The sequence below is a fragment of the Limanda limanda genome, chromosome 7 (assembly GCF_963576545.1).
Source record: "Limanda limanda chromosome 7, fLimLim1.1, whole genome shotgun sequence".
In the NCBI taxonomy this organism is placed as follows: Eukaryota; Metazoa; Chordata; class Actinopteri; order Pleuronectiformes; family Pleuronectidae; genus Limanda; species Limanda limanda.
The window spans coordinates 6,263,104-6,281,486 of record NC_083642.1 but is presented as its reverse complement, the minus strand read 5'-3'; the positions used below and the strand labels follow the sequence as shown (position 1 = coordinate 6,281,486).

General features: G+C 41.2%; 2 protein-coding genes across 3 annotated transcripts; both read left to right on the top strand.

Moving 5' to 3' along the window:
* The first annotated feature begins 456 nt into the window (after positions 1 to 456).
* apex2 (APEX nuclease (apurinic/apyrimidinic endonuclease) 2) lies at positions 457 to 4,619 on the top strand. Its single transcript, XM_061075075.1, has 6 exons — positions 457 to 588; positions 703 to 786; positions 2,026 to 2,206; positions 2,601 to 2,744; positions 2,916 to 2,985; positions 3,324 to 4,619. Exons 1-6 carry the CDS (start codon positions 474 to 476, stop codon positions 4,476 to 4,478), a joined length of 1,749 nt encoding a protein of 582 aa, XP_060931058.1. The 5' UTR covers positions 457 to 473; the 3' UTR covers positions 4,479 to 4,619.
* A 2,123-nt stretch (positions 4,620 to 6,742) lies between these two features.
* LOC133004978 (sodium-coupled neutral amino acid transporter 3-like) lies at positions 6,743 to 17,937 on the top strand. 2 transcript variants are annotated; one of them, XM_061074561.1, is made up of 16 exons: positions 6,743 to 6,854; positions 10,047 to 10,164; positions 10,262 to 10,346; positions 11,471 to 11,586; positions 12,532 to 12,605; positions 12,703 to 12,795; positions 12,901 to 12,982; positions 13,090 to 13,172; positions 13,325 to 13,383; positions 13,476 to 13,607; positions 13,788 to 13,867; positions 13,960 to 14,060; positions 14,230 to 14,354; positions 15,597 to 15,741; positions 15,859 to 15,962; positions 16,700 to 17,937. In XM_061074561.1, exons 2-16 carry the CDS (start codon positions 10,124 to 10,126, stop codon positions 16,802 to 16,804), a joined length of 1,425 nt encoding a protein of 474 aa, XP_060930544.1. In that variant the 5' UTR covers positions 6,743 to 6,854; positions 10,047 to 10,123; the 3' UTR covers positions 16,805 to 17,937. The 2 variants fall into 2 exon arrangements, with proteins under 2 accessions (XP_060930544.1, XP_060930545.1); XM_061074562.1 differs by lacking the exon at positions 6,743 to 6,854 and adding an exon at positions 8,361 to 8,467.
* The last annotated feature ends 446 nt before the right edge of the window (positions 17,938 to 18,383 follow it).

The window sequence follows — 18,383 nt, the reverse complement described above, 5'->3', positions numbered from 1 at the left end:
TCAAACCCCGAAATAAAATTTGTGAAAAATGTGACTTCCGCTCGTACGTTCCCCTGACTTCCGGTTCAAAAAATAAACAAATAAAAAACATATATTATATCAACAAACACTAATAGGAAACAAAAAACCCGAAATAAAATGAGTGAAAAATGTGACTTCCGCTCGTACGTTGCCCTGACTTCCGGTTCAAAAAATAAACAAAAAAAAAACATATATTATATCAACAAACACTAAAAATGAAATAAAACCCCGAAATAAATTGAGTGATAAATGTGACTTCCACTCGTACGTTCCCATGACTTCCAGTTCAAAAAATTAACAAAAAAAAACAACATATATTATATCAACAAACACTAAATATGAAATCAAACCCCGAAATAAAATGAGTGAAAAATGTGACTTCCGCTCGTCGTACGTTCCAGAGACTTCCGGTTCACTTCCGCGGTTGCCCAGCTGTGGGTTAGTTTTCCAAGATGAAGATTGTCACCTGGAATATAAACGGGATCCGGACTTTCAGAGGAGGAATCAAACAGGCTCTGGATTCTCTGGACGCGGACATCATCTGTGTGCAGGAGACTAAAGTCACAAGTAGGTGGTTAACACGAGGGGAGAGGAGGCAGCCGCCATGTAACGGACTCGTGTGCATGTGAGGAAAGTTGTGATAATAATAACACAGACCCCCCCCCTCCCTTCACTCCCCAGGGGACCTGCTGGATGAGAGAAGCGCCATCGTGGACGGATACAACTCGTATTTCAGCTACAGCCGAGGACGCAGCGGATATTCAGGTTAATTACACAGTCATAACAACTCATAACAAGTCATTAAAGTCATCGAGTCCCTCACAGTAATGTTAAAATGCTCCTTATGTTGTAATGTGTTATGGCAACTGACACAGACGTCAGTGAATAAAGAGAAGACAAGGCTTAAAACAGAAAGAGCATAGTCTAACTCCCCAAATATGTATTATAACATAACCCTAACCCTTAATGACAAAGAAAGGGAACTAATCTGCAGATAAAAGTCTGGAAGTATTTTGCTTTTTTCACCTTTGAAACTATTAAATACTCCAAACAAGATGAGAGAACCCTAAATATCAACACAAGATGGGATTGCATAGGTAGTTGCTGTTATGAAAATGAAACAAAAACTGATAAATAGCCAATACAATATTTTTTTAAACAAACGCAGACTCCTCACAGAAACCTCCAAAATTTGCAGTATTGGCACAATTCTTGTTACAAATCGACATGAAAATGTTCCATTAATTTACCTAGTAATCTCTAAATTAAGATAAAATACTCTTTTAATAGTCCCACAATGGAGAAATTGGCAATATTGCAGCAGCAAGAGTCAAAAATAGGCCCCAGCAAGTTATAATATGTAAGTGTCAAGTTATAATACTTGAGTGTAAGGAAAATATAATATATACAGTGTAAAAACAAGAATAATATGTTCAGTTTGAGAATATACACAGTGAATGGTTTGCACGTGAATTATTGTATTGCACAGACACAATGAATATTGGAAAATTAAGAAGGTTACACCAGAGTTAGTCCATAATGGGTGCTTGTAGTTCTACTCGGAGCAGAACTGGTTGTTCAGTCTTGCTGCTGCAGGAAGGAACAACAGCGATCCCTCTCCTTCAGACATTGGATTAGTCTCAGTCACTGAAGGAGCTGCCCAGTACTGGGATGGTGTCCTGCAGGGGTTGGAACTGGTTTTTCACCAGAGAAGACAGCCAGCCATCATCCTCCACTGGGTCAAGGGGATATCCCAGGACCAAGCTGGCCCTCCTGCTTCCGCGTTATTAAAAAAATATCAAAATAACATCAGAGTTTTCATTAAAGGTCAAATTGTAGTTGGAATTTTTCCAACTATATTCATTGTTCACTAAAAGATTATTATAATGTTAGACACTTATTTATTAGTCAGGTAGATTCTCCCTGTAACCACTGCTCTACAGTTGCTCTGTAACATTACTGCACCATCCAAACTAACTCACTTCCCATTCCTGACGTGAACAGGCGTAGCCACTTACTGTAAGGACAGTGCCACTCCCTTCGCTGCTGAGGAGGGTCTCACTGGTCTGCTCACCAGCCACCAGGGGGCCGTGGGATGCTACGGGGACCATGCTGAGTTCTCAACCGAGAAGCTGCAGCTGTTGGACAATGAAGGACGAGCCATCATCACACAGCACCGAATCATGTAAGAGAGAATCAGTGTACTTTGAGGTTTCTGTGAGGAGTCTGTGTTTTTTCATAAAAGCAATTACCTATGCAATCCCATCTTGTGTTTATATTTAGGGTTCTCTCATCTTATTTGGAGTATTTAATAGTTTCAAAGTGACAAAGCCACATACTTCCAGACTTGTATCTGCAGATTAGTTCCCTTCTTTGTCATTAATCATGTTATAATAAATATTTGGGGAGTTATAGAGTTTTGGTAAAAAAAAAAAATACATTTGACGAGGTCACTTTCAGCCAAGCAAATTTTGAAATGGGAGATTCTACGGTGATTCTACATTTTTCTGTCAGAGTATATTAGCTGTAGTTGGCTACGCTCTTACTGTTTTAAGCCTTGTTCCCCCCCCCCCCCGCAGGTGTCAGGAAAAGGTGCAAACTGTTACCGTCATCAACGTGTACTGTCCGAGGGCTGATCCTGAAAAGCCGGAGCGAAAACTGTTCAAACTGCAGTTCTACAAGCTGCTCCAGTGTCGGGCTGAAGCTGTACTGAAAGATGGCAGGTGAGTGCTGAGACCAAATTGTATGTTTATCCTGCTTCTAACACTTTAGGACTGTTGATAATTTATGATCAATGACAAATGAGATGTTAACCGCATTTTTGGACGAGTGGAAATGTTACATTAACTTACTCTTAACTAAACTAAAGTTTTTTCACTGCTGTTTTTTTTCAGCCATGTGATTGTTTTAGGAGATGTAAATACATCTCACCGGCCGATAGACCACTGTGATCCCAGCGATAATGTAAGTAAAAGTTAGAACGTTTTTTTTAACGTAAAAATAGTTCGACATTTTGGGCGAAACACTTTCAGTATCTTATAAAGTTTGATGAGAACATTAACAACTCTCTTGTGACTGTTAATTGATTATCAAACTATATCCAGCAGCTGATTAGCTCAGAATAAATACAGGAAATAGGTGGAGACAGTTGAGAAACTGACACGAGAGCGATATCAGTCTCAGCAAGGAACCTAATTAAAGTGTTTCCCAAAATGTCAAACGATTCCTGTAATATAATAAAATGTAATTGTGTGTTTGCATATTCATCATAATAAAACTAAATGTATTTTGTCCTTACTTAGGAGGATTTTGGTGAACATCCTGGCAGGAAATGGCTGAATGGTTTCCTGCACGGTGCCAAACAAGAGGAAGACCGGAACAAGAAGGAACTCGATGAAGAATCTGAGGAAACTCCGACAGATCCCGTCCACGGAGGAAAATTTGTGGATACGTTTCGCTATTTCCACCCAACTCGAGCAAACGCCTTCACGTGCTGGTCCACACTCACTGGAGCGCGGCAGACCAACTACGGCACCCGCATCGATTATATATTCGCTGATTACCAGCTCGCCAAGGAGCAGTTTGTGACGGCGGACATCATGCCCGAGGTGGAGGGGTCCGACCACTGCCCTGTGTGGGGGCAACTGAGCTGCCCTCTCGTGCCCAACTCCAAGCCTCCTCCCCTTTGTACTCGCTACCTGCCAGAGTTTGTTGGAAAGCAGCAGAAACTCTCACGCTTCCTTGTGAAGGTCGATCCAAAGTCAGCTCCGTCTGAGCAGAGGGACGTTTTACCTGGATCTCAGGAGGAGGGAGAAAAGATGGAGAATTTAAACCCGCTGGGAGCTGGAAATGTCTTTGGTAAAAAACGGGGATTAACATCAGATTCTGTTGTCCCAAGAGGGAAAAAGACAAAGACAGTAAAGACTAATTCAAAGCCACAAGGCAGCCTCCTTTCCTTTTTCAAACCTAAACCCACAAGTGTTGTTCCCCCTGCTGAAGCCCCTCTGAGACCGTCTGAAACACCTCTCAGCCTGGATAACCCCTCAACACAAAACTCACAAACAGAGTCCACAGCGAGAGAACATGTTTCCTCAGTCACAGACAGAGTTCCTGAAGATACAGAGACATTGATTAATCATTTCCCACCGACGTGCACCAGCAGCACCGCAGAGAAGTGTAACAATCAGGCAAAGACAAAACATTCAACCACACAACTCACTGTGGGACACTCGGGTGCCAGCACAGGAGCATCATCTATGTTTTGGAAGTCAGTTCTTCACGGACCGCCTCCTCCGCCCTCCTGCAAGGTCCACAGGGAACCCTGTGTGCTGCGTACTGTGAAGAAGGAGGGGCCTACCATGGGTAAACAGTTCTTTGTGTGTGCACGTCCTCAGGGCCATGCCTCCAATCGGGAGGCTCGATGTAATTTCTTTGCCTGGGTCGACAAGGGAAAGTAACGTGTTTACTGCAGGGACCACAGATCATGTTTTTCTGCCGTAAAACCTCTACCACAAGTAATTATTGAAAGATGAACCCACAGATGTCTCGTCCTTTCATAGATTTTAATCGTTGACAGTGTTTTTTTTATGAGCTAAATAATAAAAGACATTAGTTTTCTAGTATTTTGAGTTTGTATTTATTTATTCTCAGAGCTGAAACTATTCAATTATCTCTGGCAAGCAGGTTATACATTTTCACCCGTGCTTGGTTTATATCTGAGCAAGAATATAAAAAAAACTACTAAAGCGCTTGGGGCTTGAATGGAACTGATTGCATTGAGTTGGGGATCCAGGGATTCTTTTTTGCACTTTCTTTAAGATTTACCTAAAGATGAAAACTCAAAAATCAAGGTAGTTTTAATTTCCATCTTGTTAAGATGACGGAGATACAATGAGGTCAAAGCAAAGCTGAAGGCTGTTTTGACGGCTTGAACAAACACGAAAACTCACCAAATCAGGCCTGGGGAAACTTTACGGATTCTGGACTAATTGGAAATTATTAGTGTTATATATGTATGCGTTATTTCATGCATGGCTGGGTGTTTCTTTGCTATATTCATTAACAACTTATTCTTCCTTCTCCATTTAGGAGAAGGCTCCTTTCATGATGAGTCTCCTATGTCATTAAAGGAGCCTTCTTCATTTAGGAGAGCTGGACTCAAGAGACACACCCACAACGCTTGATCCAGTAGAACATAGTCTAGGTTCCTCAGCATCAGATATTTCCGACTCAGTATCAAGACCAAGCATTGCCTCCTCCTTTTCCTCATCCTGGTCTTCACACAGCATCTTCATGACCATTTCAACTGTAAGTCTGAAATTAAACTAAGACTCTGGATACATTTACGTTCGTTCATAAAGTAAGAAAGGAAAAGCCAAAATGATTTGTGGTAATCAAAAACAAGATATTTAATGAATACTTAGAATATTAAATGATAAAAATACATTCACCTCATGCATGTTATAACACAGGAAATGAATACGGGTCATTATTAACCCATGTTGTGCATTTGATTGGCAGTGATGCAAAAAAGATGTTTACTCAAAAAAAGTAAAGACAATTTTTTAATAAGAATTTGGATTATCAAAAACAAGTTAAATGTAGGTTACCTGACATACTGAATGATGAAATCGATTCACCGCAGAGACATAGAAAATAAAAAACTGAGCTGGGTCCCTTTTGACCCATTTTGTGTATCAAAGGGTTAAAGCTGGAAGAATTACACTTGGTTGTGACTTACTATTTAACTCCACCCGGGAATTATATAAAAGAACACTTCAAATGTTTCCTTAAGAAAATACTTTTGCTTTAATGTCACAGTGTCAGTGGCCACAGTTTCCTTTGATGTATCAGAATGTTGCAGTGATAGTTCTAGCACCACCCACGTTCAAAAGGAGGTTAGGCTCGTTTCACTACATTCATCCGATTAATATTCACTTTTCACCGTGTGTTCTACACTTGATGGCGTGGACGGTAATGCGCTGGTTTATAGTGAAGCTTCTCGATTGCGATAGTTTGCCATCCTTCACTGTTTTATATTATAAATTGCTTGTCTTGGAGTTTGAGGATGTTGGTTATTGAAACAAGCAATTTGAGGATGTCACGTTGGGCCCTAAGAACTTGTAAGGGACTTTTTACACTTTTTCCCCCGACTTCAAATGTCACATGATACTAGACAAATCAGTTGAGTTTCAGACAAGTGATTTGAATGTGCGGCCCTACTTCTGCTCATTGCATGAAACCGCCCCACATCACATACCGTAGCTTGTGCTTGTCCCAGATGATCAGCAGTGAGGATTGTGAATATTGCCCACTAGATGGAGTTGAAAGTGAGCTGATGACACAAAGCTGAAGCACAGACAAGTAACTTTCCACAGCATCACATTTTATTGACACAACCAGCTGCTCAGCCACAGAATAACCACTGTCACGTAGGCCACTTGGCAGAGTATTCAAATCTGGAGCAAGTTTTTATTTCTTTGGGTTTGTATTACATTTGAAAGACTGTTCGACTATCACCCCCCCCTCACAAAAGTACTGGCAGTGTCCAGTTGCAGTATTTTATAAAGTAACAGAGCCCCACACGTGGCCTAACCACACTGAAGGAAAAGGGAGGAGCTGGGTGTCTGACATGGCAGGAAATATCTTTTTTAACGCGCGCAAATGACGACCTCCTCCCTTCCCTCATTTTTCTCAGTCCTTTCACGGTTGCAAAAAACCCCCATGACTCTTTAAAAGACGTGTTTTGGACATGAATCAGCTAACAAGCTTTTAAGTTAACCCTGCTAACTCTGTCAAGACTGAGGACATCCATCTTTCAGACTATCAGAGGGGTGAGTACAAGAAGAAACCCTATTTGTGCCACAATACAATTCCCCACTCACACAGAAACTGTCTTAAATTTGTGTTTTACCTCTAATAATGTACTATACACTCACAGCTCATTGTTTACACTTAATATGTGTTCTCATTTGTAGTATGTGCTGCTACTGGCAGGTTGAAAAGCACAGAAATGGGATTTTATAAAAGACTCACTGAAAAGGGATATCATCTTGGCTGGAATTTGCTGGCATACCGTTTGGTATTTGCTGGCATATGGTTTGGTATAATATAAAGTTTTTTATTCAAGCGTTTCTCTGGATCCAAAATGTCTCCTTGTCAGCTGTATTTCCACGCACGTGGATGACATGTGTTATGTTATACATAAGTTTGTTTAATAGTCCTAGACTTTCATTCAAATCACTGAAGTAATTTCGAGCAACAGCAGCAGCCAAATCTCTTTATTCTCTTTATTCATCCCGATTTGCAAATACCTCAAATTGTGATATTTTTGCTAGAAACCTTCCAAACAGCCTGTGGATGTGATCCTTTGTTTTCCTTTTGTTACAATTAATAAATCATAGAGTAAAAAAGATCTGCCACCAGCGTGTACAATCCATTGTGTGAGATCGTGGAAACACAGCCACATTTCCAGTAATCGATTGTGTCGGGGGGGAGATAAGGAACATGTGGGTGTTTCTCATGTGCGTTAGCAAAGCCCTTATCTCCGTTACGTAGAACTTCATCAACCAACTGAAATGTCACTGAGAAGCGGATGGCACTTGAGGTTTGACGTAGGATGTTTTTTGGTGTACGCAGGAAGTATGATATACCGCACAGCACCTCCTTATATCATGTTTGAATATGGAGATGTCTGCTGTTACAAACAATATTTAAACACCCTCCAGGACTTCAAGGATCTTTTTTATGGGTCACATGAGTTGCATGACATGTCCACTTCTGCTGTTACACGTCAGCTCGGCTTTGTTTTGGATCAAGCACATGACAACTTGTGAGCACGCACCATGTTTCCACTCCTGAGCACAATCACATGTTGGCAATCTTAAAAAAGCACTTATCTCCTAAGCTAATTACCATCACTGTGACTTCCAGCAGGATGCAAACTGTCAGTGAGTATCCGCCCATGGTGAGACAAAAGCCCACCTTGCAGGAGACCCATTCTGGCCCTTCATTCTACTCCCATAGTCTGCAGTGACATGGAAATCGGTCTCCAGCATGATAAGAGTCCATGTAAATGTGCAGAGCTCCTGGGTTTACCTGTAGCCTCGGACTGCCAACTGTCGGGAAACTAGAAAGAATTGATTCCCATTGTTTGGTCTCCAGTGTTGACACCTTCACAGTGCAGACACCTGGTGAGCGGATCCCTGCAGCGTCTCTGTCACTGAAACTACCTGTAACTGGTTAAACAAAGGGTTAAGTATGGGTGTTCCCACTTCCCTCTTACTCCCTCCCAGCCTCTAATCTCTCTCACTCTCTCCACTCTTCACTACCAAGGAGCTTTGAAGAGACTCCCTAAGAGCTAAGCTGCACAAGAACACTGGAGACTGAGCCAAATTTACACCAGGAATTATTGTTTTGATATCCAGAAAAGGCAGCTGGGCTAAGGGTGAGTTGTTTAGATTTGTGTGTGTGTGAGAGTCTTTGAGTTTCATATGCTGAAGAAGGAAAGGGAAGGGCTAACTGTCAATAGTAAGCTGGTCTTGCATCAGACAAGAAACCATGTGGCGTTCAGGGCTGGATAGTAAGGCTGCATTAATCTCCTATTGTTGTTTATTGACAAGATTAGTCTACTGATTTTTTCAGGATAATAAGATGTTATAACTACAATACATTGATCACATTGGAAGCTGCATCAGGGAAGGTTGTTGGGGTAAAAAAAAAAAAGGCTGTATAAACTGATGGAAAACACAAGAGTGCTTTTGGGGTTTTATTCCTTCTTTGTTTCCACTGAGCGATACCCTGTGGCCAATGAGTTGTCTAACGTGGAACAAGTTTTCAGTTTACTTGGTTTGTCAAGTTTCTCCGGCTTCACCCTCCCCATTTAAATTGCATAGCAGCAGGCCCTGTTGTAAAACATCTGCCCCCTCCAATGTGAGCGAGTGGTTTTGAGAAACTTAAAGTGGAACACGTTGCTGACATTTAGTCTAAATTCTTTGTGGCTTGAGTGTGTTGGCCACGAGCCCTGGGAAAGTCATTGCGTTAGTAGCTGAAGAAAGTTAGTCTAACCAAACTTGACCTGAGGCCAGTGTGCAGGCAAAGGACGACTCTGTATTTCGACTAAATAGCCCCATATACATAGGAAGCCTTTGTTTGTCTCTGTGGGCCACTGCAATCAAGCACTAAGTTGTAGGGGTTGTTCAGCGACAAGCGTAGGAAAGGGGGGGAAATTCCAGTTTTGTGTAAAACTTTTTTAGGAATGTCACAACGACTGTGTCTTTAGGGGTCAGATGTGAAAATCCTGAGGACACTCGGAGAAGAGAGACTCCCATGACCCCTGTGGCAGCAGCGCAGACCTACGCTCATTCCCAGAGCTCGTCCATGCCAGCTTTGTGTGGCCCACAGTAGATTAGAGCAACATAAATCCTCTGACAACATTTGTTACTTTAAGCCCTTAATATCACACAAGCTTTAAACTGACACAGCTAACGTGTCAAATTTCCTCTCGGATTTCTCTTTCTAATCCAGAAGCTCTTTTTTTTTTATCCTCACATCGGAGTTAGGGAGGAGAAGTCCAACTTGAACCCGTGGCAAAGGAGTTCGCCAAAGAAGAAAACATCATAAGTCCAAGATTCATGTTGTCTTTGGCGAGTTGGAGAAATTACAGTGGTTTGTCTCCAGACTTTATAGGCCTGACATTTTGAAGCTATGAGGACTTTCTGTATTGTAGGCTACTCGTCGTATTCAAAGTTTCTTGAGTGCTGTGGCTTTCCTCAAATAGGCTTTGTTTACCTTAGAATGGCTGAGGAGTTATAAATACCTTTGCCTGTCACTTAAATAAATCCATATTTATCGTGCCGGGGACCAGAGCCTGTCCTGAGTGAGATCTTTAGTAAAGAATCCAGAAAAGGTTTATTTTTTCCCACAAATAATGGAAAGTTTGTCAGATCTCTGCTTTCTGGGTGTGCAGTAGATTTTGATAAGCCAATATTCTGCAAATTCAAATGTGGTTTTCTCTTTTCTTCCAGAAAAAGAAAAATCTTGAGTCAAGCAAACCTGAATCTTTAAAGTCCCTCAAGAAACAACCTCAGTAGCAACTAAGACAATGGAACTTCAGAAGATGAATGGACACAGCAAGGAAGAAGGGTAAGACCCATAAACAAACCGGATAGATCATATCAGAGTTATTGTGTCATGACCTAATAATGAATATACATATATGTTGTTTTTCCCTATTGTATAGGTTTGATGGGCTGGACGTCATGGCTGAACACGAGGAGTTTCTCCCGCATAAAACTGGTGCTAAGAAAGAAACACACTTTACAGATGTGAGGGATTTTTCTCAGTTTGTTGTGTGTGTGTGTGTGTGTGTGTGTGTGTGTGTGTGTGTGTGTGTGTGTGTGTGTGTGTGTGTGTGTGTGTGTGTGTGTGTGTGTGTGTGTGTGTGTGTGTGTGTGTGTGTGTGTGTGTGTGTGTGTGTGTGTGTGTGTGTGTGTGTGTGTGTGTGTGTGTGTGTGTGTGAGTGTGTGTGAGTGCGTGTGCGTGTGCTGTATGAAAAACGACTCTACCTTGTTTAAAAGGTAAACAGCCACTTATTGACCCAAATGCAAATACTCATGAAAGATGCAACTACTCAGGTGTCCCCATATTCATTAGTATTGAGTTTAAAATGTTGATTACCTGAACTGTGTATGTTGTGTGTAGTAGTCCTTAAATAATAACCGCAACACGTTCTTTCAAGCCTCAGAAGGTCTTGAAATTGCAGAGAAAGTTTGAAACTATCTCAAATTAAATTTGGGAAGAGCCAGTTAAAATAGGCCGATTGCAGATGCTCAAAATGTAATTATATTCTCGTCTATATATATGCACACAGTTCATGCTCTATGTTTAGGTTTGTCCGTGAAGAAGATAGCAGCCAACACGAGCGTATTTTATGTTCAGTTATCTTGAGATTCCATGGAAAATATCTGACCCTTACTAGGTTTTGTTTGTTCGTAGCTCGTTGTGATCCGTGTTCTTTGACCCGCATATGGAACAAGCTAATGTAAAGGAGGGAGAATTGTGGTGGGGGGTACTGGGGGGAGGGGGGGTCAGGTATGAGTTAATGGTTTACGAGGCTCACAGGTCAGTTAGAGGTAGAGTCACTCCCAACTTTGCAGAATTCTGCTTACGGCCACGAGGACTTCAGGACAAATCCCAGTGGGCTGGTGTACCGTCATAAATATATCCATAAAGTTTTAACCAGCCATGTCTGTCTCTTTACTGGCCCTCTGTTACAAGGCTGTGTTAACTGGCCAACTACAGTTAACTTACTTCATGTTAAGTAACTTAAAGTTAATCACGGTCACACCTCATGTCTATCAGACGATGTTTCTTTGCTGTGATCCTTGTGCTATTGTGTGATTTTGTTTCAGAATTTTGATTTTCCTCTTCTGTTGTCTTCTCGCTGCAGTTCGAGGGAAAGACTTCATTTGGCATGTCCGTCTTCAATCTCAGTAACTCCATAATGGGCAGTGGAATTCTTGGATTGGCTTTTGCAATGTCCAACACTGGAATCATTCTTTTTATGTGAGTATGAAGCCAAACACACAAACTGTATGTCTGACTGTTTATACGTGTGTTTATGTATTTGTCTATCCAGGTAGATGCATGAATTTGCCCACTGCATCCTTAAAATACTCTTGTCCAAAGAGAATATTGTAGTAAACTATATTCAGCTTCTTCCTTTGACTTATATTTAGTATTTGGGTTAAGCTAAATGTGTTCGCTCCTTGAGGTTGCAAGAATAAAGCACGGCTGATAGATGAGATGACTTGCACAGAGTGAAGATTTGCCATTTCCTATTGGCTCTGTATAAGTTTTATTTCAAGATGTGATTATTTTGCATTACATTTTTTGCATAGTTAATTATTTGTTTTGTATATTTTATTTATTGTATTGTTACTGGTGTTTCACTCTCAGTTAGATATTTGATTTCAGGTTATAATTAGGATTAGGTCACAGTTAGTGTTGTTGGATGCAGTGCGGATGCAGTCAGTGGGGGGGGTCCTTATAAGGCTACAAGCAGGGCCACAGGGGTGTGTGAGTCATCTGTGTGTTTGTGTTAGGACAGGTATGAGTGGTGGCAGGGGCCTGAGCTCCCTGCAGGAATACGTGTGTGTGTGTGTGTGTGTGTCTGTGAGGCCTGTGTGTGTAGATGTGCAACTGCTACTGCGCAAAGCCTGATCTGTCACATTGTACATTAGAGCTCATGCACACGCAGCTTCTCTAAATCAGATTTGAGCTGTTAAATATAGACCTTAGTGAACAGATCCAAGTCCCGCCTGCTTGGATCAGACCTGTGCTATGTGGCGAGCGGGGGGGGGGTGGAGGCTCTTAAAGCCAAACTCTCTTGTGAGGATGGAAAAGAACAGCGACTAAAGATGATTTCCCACTGATTGAATATTAACAGAATTATCTTTAACTATTGTCTTTGTATATAAACATTAAATCCCCTCTCTGGTGTCTTCACAGAGTCCTGTTGCTGTCCATTGCCATTCTGTCTGCGTATTCCATCCATCTCCTGCTGAAATGTGCTGGAGTCGTCGGTGAGCCAGAGCCACGCCCACTCAGCATACGAGGCCACAGAGGAAATTCTGTATTCAAAACTTATCACACACATTTATTATGTTCATGTGCTTCCAGGGATCCGGGCGTATGAACAGCTGGGGAATCGGGCGTTTGGCTCCATGGGTAAAATAGTGGCTGCGTGTGTTATTACAATACACAACATTGGAGGTACAATGTCTTTTTATTAAATCTTTTTTTTGTTGTTATTTATTTAAACCTGATACCATCACCATAGTAAATGACCAAAATAAACTTGTTTCAATTTCCTTTTAGCAATGTCCAGCTATCTCTTCATCATCAAGTCTGAGCTCCCTCTGGTTATTCAAGCTTTTCTTGGATCTGATGCAAACAGCGAGTGAGTGGAGACGGATTAATCTGATTTATGAATATACCTCAGTAGATTCACGTTTTAGTTTTTCTGCAGAACTGATTTTCGTTTGTGTTTGTCTGACTGTTTCTTAGAGAGTGGTTCTTGAATGGAAACTACCTGATCATCATTGTTAGCATTTCCATCATTCTTCCTCTAGCACTCATGAAACAACTTGGTATGTTTATCATCCTGTCATCACATTTTCTTTTGTTGATTACCTATATTTTCTCATATATTTCACGTATCTACGACCTGTTTTTAATGATGTATTTACTCTCGTATCCAGTGTTTCTCCTCAGTTTGTAACTGAATCTTTTTCTAATCCAGGTTACCTGGGCTACACCAGTGGCCTCTCCCTCACTTGCATGGTGTTTTTCCTCATTTCGGTGAGTCGGCAAAGAGACAAATAAAAATTCATACAATACCTTCAGCTGTTCCTCTGTTTAACGCTCTATCTCGGATTGCTGTCAATCCCCAGGTTATCTACAAGAAATTCAATATTGATTGTCCGCTGGATCATCCTAATATGACTGTTATTGCTGACGACCACGTTGCCACGAATAAGACGAGCGACTTCTGTGAAGCCAAGATGTTTACCGTCAACTCACAGGTTTGAGGAATATTTGAGGAACATTTACACATCGCCAAGTGTCGGCTGTATAACCATTTCCTGGCGAGCGCAGTGAAGCGTGTTATGTCAACGGCATCAGGGCGTGTTATGTCAACAGCTGTATTGATTATAGGTAAACTATTGGCTGTATATCACTCACCAACATTTCTCTGCTTCTAGACCGCGTACACAATCCCAATTCTGGCCTTCGCTTTTGTCTGTCACCCCGAGGTGTTACCGATCTACACCGAACTGCGAGAGTGAGTCAGAAAGCATCGTCCTTCCTTTAAATGAGTTGGAGAAGAAATCCGAGCTTAAAGGTTTAATTGAAATTTTTTAATGTTCTTTGCAGTGCCACCAAGAAACGTATGCAGGGTGTCGCCAACATTTCCATCCTGGCCATGTTTGTCATGTACCTGCTGACGGCTCTTTTTGGTTACCTCACCTTTTATGGTAAGACACTCCAAGGTCACTCTGTTCTGATGTGGTGATTGGCAAGATTTCAAATGAATGGCCCACTTGTGCCTAGTGCTCATTCGCATTTTCCGATGTTGTGAATGAGGGTCTATATCAGGAGAGATACTGACTATCAAGCCGTGTGTGCTTCTCTGTGTGTGCACAGGTGATGTGGAGTCCGAGCTGCTCCACACCTACAGTCGCTTGGGCTTGAAGGACATCCTGATCCTCTGCGTGCGCTTCGCCGTGCTCGTGGCCGTCACGCTCACTGTCCCCGTGGTTCTGTTTCCGGTGAGACATTCATCATATTAGAAAAGAAAGAAGTAATGTTTACTTTACACATTTCATAAAAAGAAAGGGTTGACCTCAATACAAATATTTTAAGTGTAAAGTATCCTTTCTATAATTGTATTTACTTAGAATAGATGAATGCAGTTTGAAAACCATTATGGAGGCTTATAAAAATCATTATTGTGAAAGTGATGACCCCTAGTGGTTAAAGAATTGTGAATTCATTCGAATAAGCCACATCTTTTATTGGCAGATAGGCCTGAGACCAGTTTATGACTTGAGGCTTTTCTTACCAAGGTTGTCCAAGAACATCCTGAACTCACAGCTGGAACATTACGAGTTCATGAGGCTTCTTATATCGACTCTTTACCACATTAGTGGCGCTGCAGAAGGGATCCATGCAAATACACACAGTCAGAGAGAGTAAGAATAGAGTTATTGTTAAGGTACTGAAAATAACTCAGTTTCAGAGCAAAACTTCTCAAAGCAGCTGTTTCTGTTTCAGCACTGTGGTGAGTGAATGAAGCCTTTTCAGACGTCAGAGTCAACTACAGATGCTTAAAGGGAACAGTCTTTAAAATGGCTGGAAAGCGTCCAGAATAAAAGAGATTATTAAAAATGCAGCGTCAGCAAACATGCTGTAGTTTGCTCTAACATTACATCCTACTAATGCGTCATCAAGCTGTTGGCAACTTTCTTATGTCAATGTTGCAATAGGGTGTGAAGACTCCACTAGGAGGTCGGAATACTCCTCCCGACATAATTCCATTATTGCTTATACCGACTCTGACCTTACTCCTGTTAAGGTTATCAGAACATGCTGTTTGCATGGCAGTGCCTTATCCAGATTATTGTCTTAATCGATCAATATCAGTTATATCAGAATATCAGTGTCTTTCCACCAAAAGTCAAACTATTCCTTTAATACTGTATTTCTGTTTAGGGTGTGGACAGCTGCTGTTGCTCTGTAGACTGAAACTGTCGAGTATGTCGCACTTCTGGTCTTGTACGTCATGTAAAAACAAATATTTATGCCCTCAAGGGGCGATGGAAAATGCTAAAATGTCAGCTAGCTGGAAGACGGAGTTACTGTATACGCATAGCGCCAAATGAACAGTGGCATAACTCTGTTACTTGTGCCGATAAAACCAGATGACCTTTATTTTAAATCCTTATAATCAGTCTTAGTACTTGTTATCTTATTTGTAAAGTGAAAACTGTTTTCCTTCCTTCCTTCTGCAGATCCGCAGGGCTTTGCTCCAGATCTTGTTCCCTGACAAACCGTTCCACTGGGCCAGACACGCAGCCATCGCATTCTGTCTCATCTTCCTGGTCAACCTGCTGGTTATCTTCGTGCCCTCTATCCGCGACATCTTTGGCATCATCGGTATGTTTACACAGGAAGAAATAGTGTTTAGTCTGGGCTTCAGTGCAAATTCTTTGTATTGACTGCATCATCTGGAAGGCTGTGTAATGACTTTCTGTTCTCCACCTTCATCTACAGGAGCCACATCTGCCCCCACCCTCATCTTCATCCTACCTGGAATCTTCTATGTCCGGATTGTTCCTGACGACCAGGAGCCTTTACTGTCCAGACCTAAGATTCAGGTACAAGTCAATTTCTTCAGCTGTATATATGCAATTAAATAAATCTTCTCTCGTGTGGTGCTTCCTTGGCCTCAATCACCACGAGATCCTAAGCACTGGGTTCTTTTGTTTCTAAACCAATTCCTGGAATACACCTCGTTTATCATATGTACTGTTTTCAACCTGCTTGAAAATAACTTCTAACTGAGTAAATAGCGGTGTTAACTCTTGTGATCCTAGGAAATAATACCTCAGCATTAAATCTTATTCATTAAACAAAACATTTATTAAATTATTAAATCACCTTCAGGATAACCTCTCTATGGCAAACCCCTAAACAAATCAAACTGAAGGGGTTGTCCTTTAAATATAGATAAGAGAAAATGTACGGCACTTTGCCAAAAGATATGTATGTCTAAGATCAGACTTTAACCGGACATATAATAAATGTGCTCGGGTACAAAGTAGAATTAAGCAACAGCAGTTAATTCAAACACAGTCGGAATGAAACCACAGACACCCTCTTCCTCTTGTCCAATCAAAAACCTTGATGTCTCTCCACATTGGCCAATCAGAGGCAGATAATACAGGAAGACACCTGAAATGATCCAGATGGTTTAACCCCACATGTTAGGAGATGAACCTCTAAAACAAACCCCAGGGAGGTTACAAATCTTAAAGGGACAAACACTGCATTGCTTTATTATTTGACATGTTGTTGACACAGATGTTGTTGTGTTTCCTTCCTTCCTCTGCAGGCTGCAGGCTTCGCTGCCCTGGGATTCATCTTCATGATCATGAGTTTGTCGTTCATCATCACCGACTGGGTGACTGGGGCGTCCAGAAGCGCAGGTGGACACTAGCTGCCACGGCCGAACAGCGACACCATGAAAACAATGCAACCAAAGCTCCCTGCCATTAAATTAACCCCTAATCTGCCGAGCTGGACGGTTCGGCTGGAAAGATATGTGAAAGGCCTTCCACCACCACAACAACCCCCCCCAAAAAAAGAAAAGAGAAATTCAAAAGTGATGATGGGCAAAAGGTCAAAAGGACAAAAAGTCCTGCAACGGAGGAGAGAACAAAGATGCATGAGAATATTAAGAGATATGTTCTGACTTATTGGAACCTGGGTCACAGGCTGCAGCCAGGAGGTGGTTTGGAGGCATGTGTAGAAATTAATAAGCCGGGAACAGAGTAACAGCATCGAGGATAAATGGGAACAGCGTGACTCAAATGGAAATCCCATTTTAGAGGATGGTTGTGTAGAGTGTCCTGGAATAACTCAGTCACTGCCAAGCTCCTGCCGATCTCCCAGTGTACACAACAGAAATGTGATGAGCGTTTACTTTTTATAAAAGAAAATTACGGTCAGTTGCGATTTTGTAATATATTAAAGACGTGGGTCAAAATCTAAAATTTCTGTCAACGTGACGGATTCAGCTCCACAGGACGAGCTAGGGTTAGTCTGCAGATCACTAACCGTCCCAATCTGTCAAACTCCTGGTACATGGAAATTAATTAATGTGTTTTAATATGATCATTTGTTAATATAATTCTGACACTTAGACACGAGGTTATCATGGTCACAGATGAGGCTGGCGTGACCTTTCATACGGTGCAGTTTCTGGGGTCTTTGCTGCTATAATCATGAAGGTCAAACGTACAGTTGCTGACAATCACACACGAAGTAAGGCAAAAAGGAGGAGGATTGCACAATATCAAGTTTATATATGGCGCTGAAGACGTCATAGCTGCAAACCAAAGACTTTATTTATTGTGTCATATTGAGATGGGTTTCACACTATTTTTAAAAACAAAATCATGTTTTCGGTAAAGTCCAGTTATTGAATAAATGTATAAAAATCCGGGTTTAGAAACGTTTGTTTTTTTCTTTCAGCACGGTGAATAGTGACCTCTGGATATAAGTTAAAAAGAAAATAACTTTTTTCAAAAAAATTGCCATTCAGCCTGTACATTTTTAAATAAATTTGAATGTCATCTGTCAATAAAATATGTCTCTCATTTGTACATGCACGGAGTTGAAGTCATCTTTTGTGTGTGTGTGTGTGTGTGTGTGTGCGTGTGTGTGTCTTTAAAATGAATGCAGTCGCTTCAGTCATATTGAGATGGGTTTCACACTATTTTTAAAAAACAAAATCATGTTTTCGGTAAAGTCCAGTTATTGAATAAAATGTAAAAAAAAATCCGGGTTTAGAAACGTTTGTTTTTTTCTTTCAGCACGGTGAATAGTGACCTCTGGATTTAAGTTCAAAAGAAAATAACTTTTTTCAAAAAATTGCCATTCAGCCTTTACATTTTTAAATAAATTTGAATGTTATCTGTCAATAAAATATGTCTCTCATTTGTACATGCACGGAGTTGAAGTCATCTTTTGTGTGTGTGTGTGTGTGCGTGTGTCTTTAAAATGAATGCAGTCAC

Coding starts and splice junctions, on each gene's coding strand:
- apex2 (XM_061075075.1), top strand. CDS start 474: ATGAAGATTGTCACCTGGAATATAAACGGGATCCGGACTTTCAGAGGA. Junction 2,745..2,915: donor GCTGTACTGAAAGATGGCAG/GTGAGTGCTGAG, acceptor GTTTTTTTTCAG/CCATGTGATTGTTTTAGGAG. Junction 2,986..3,323: donor ACTGTGATCCCAGCGATAAT/GTAAGTAAAAGT, acceptor GTCCTTACTTAG/GAGGATTTTGGTGAACATCC.
- LOC133004978 (XM_061074561.1), top strand. CDS start 10,124: ATGGAACTTCAGAAGATGAATGGACACAGCAAGGAAGAAGG. Junction 14,061..14,229: donor TGGTTACCTCACCTTTTATG/GTAAGACACTCC, acceptor GTGTGTGCACAG/GTGATGTGGAGTCCGAGCTG. Junction 15,963..16,699: donor TGTCCAGACCTAAGATTCAG/GTACAAGTCAAT, acceptor CTTCCTCTGCAG/GCTGCAGGCTTCGCTGCCCT.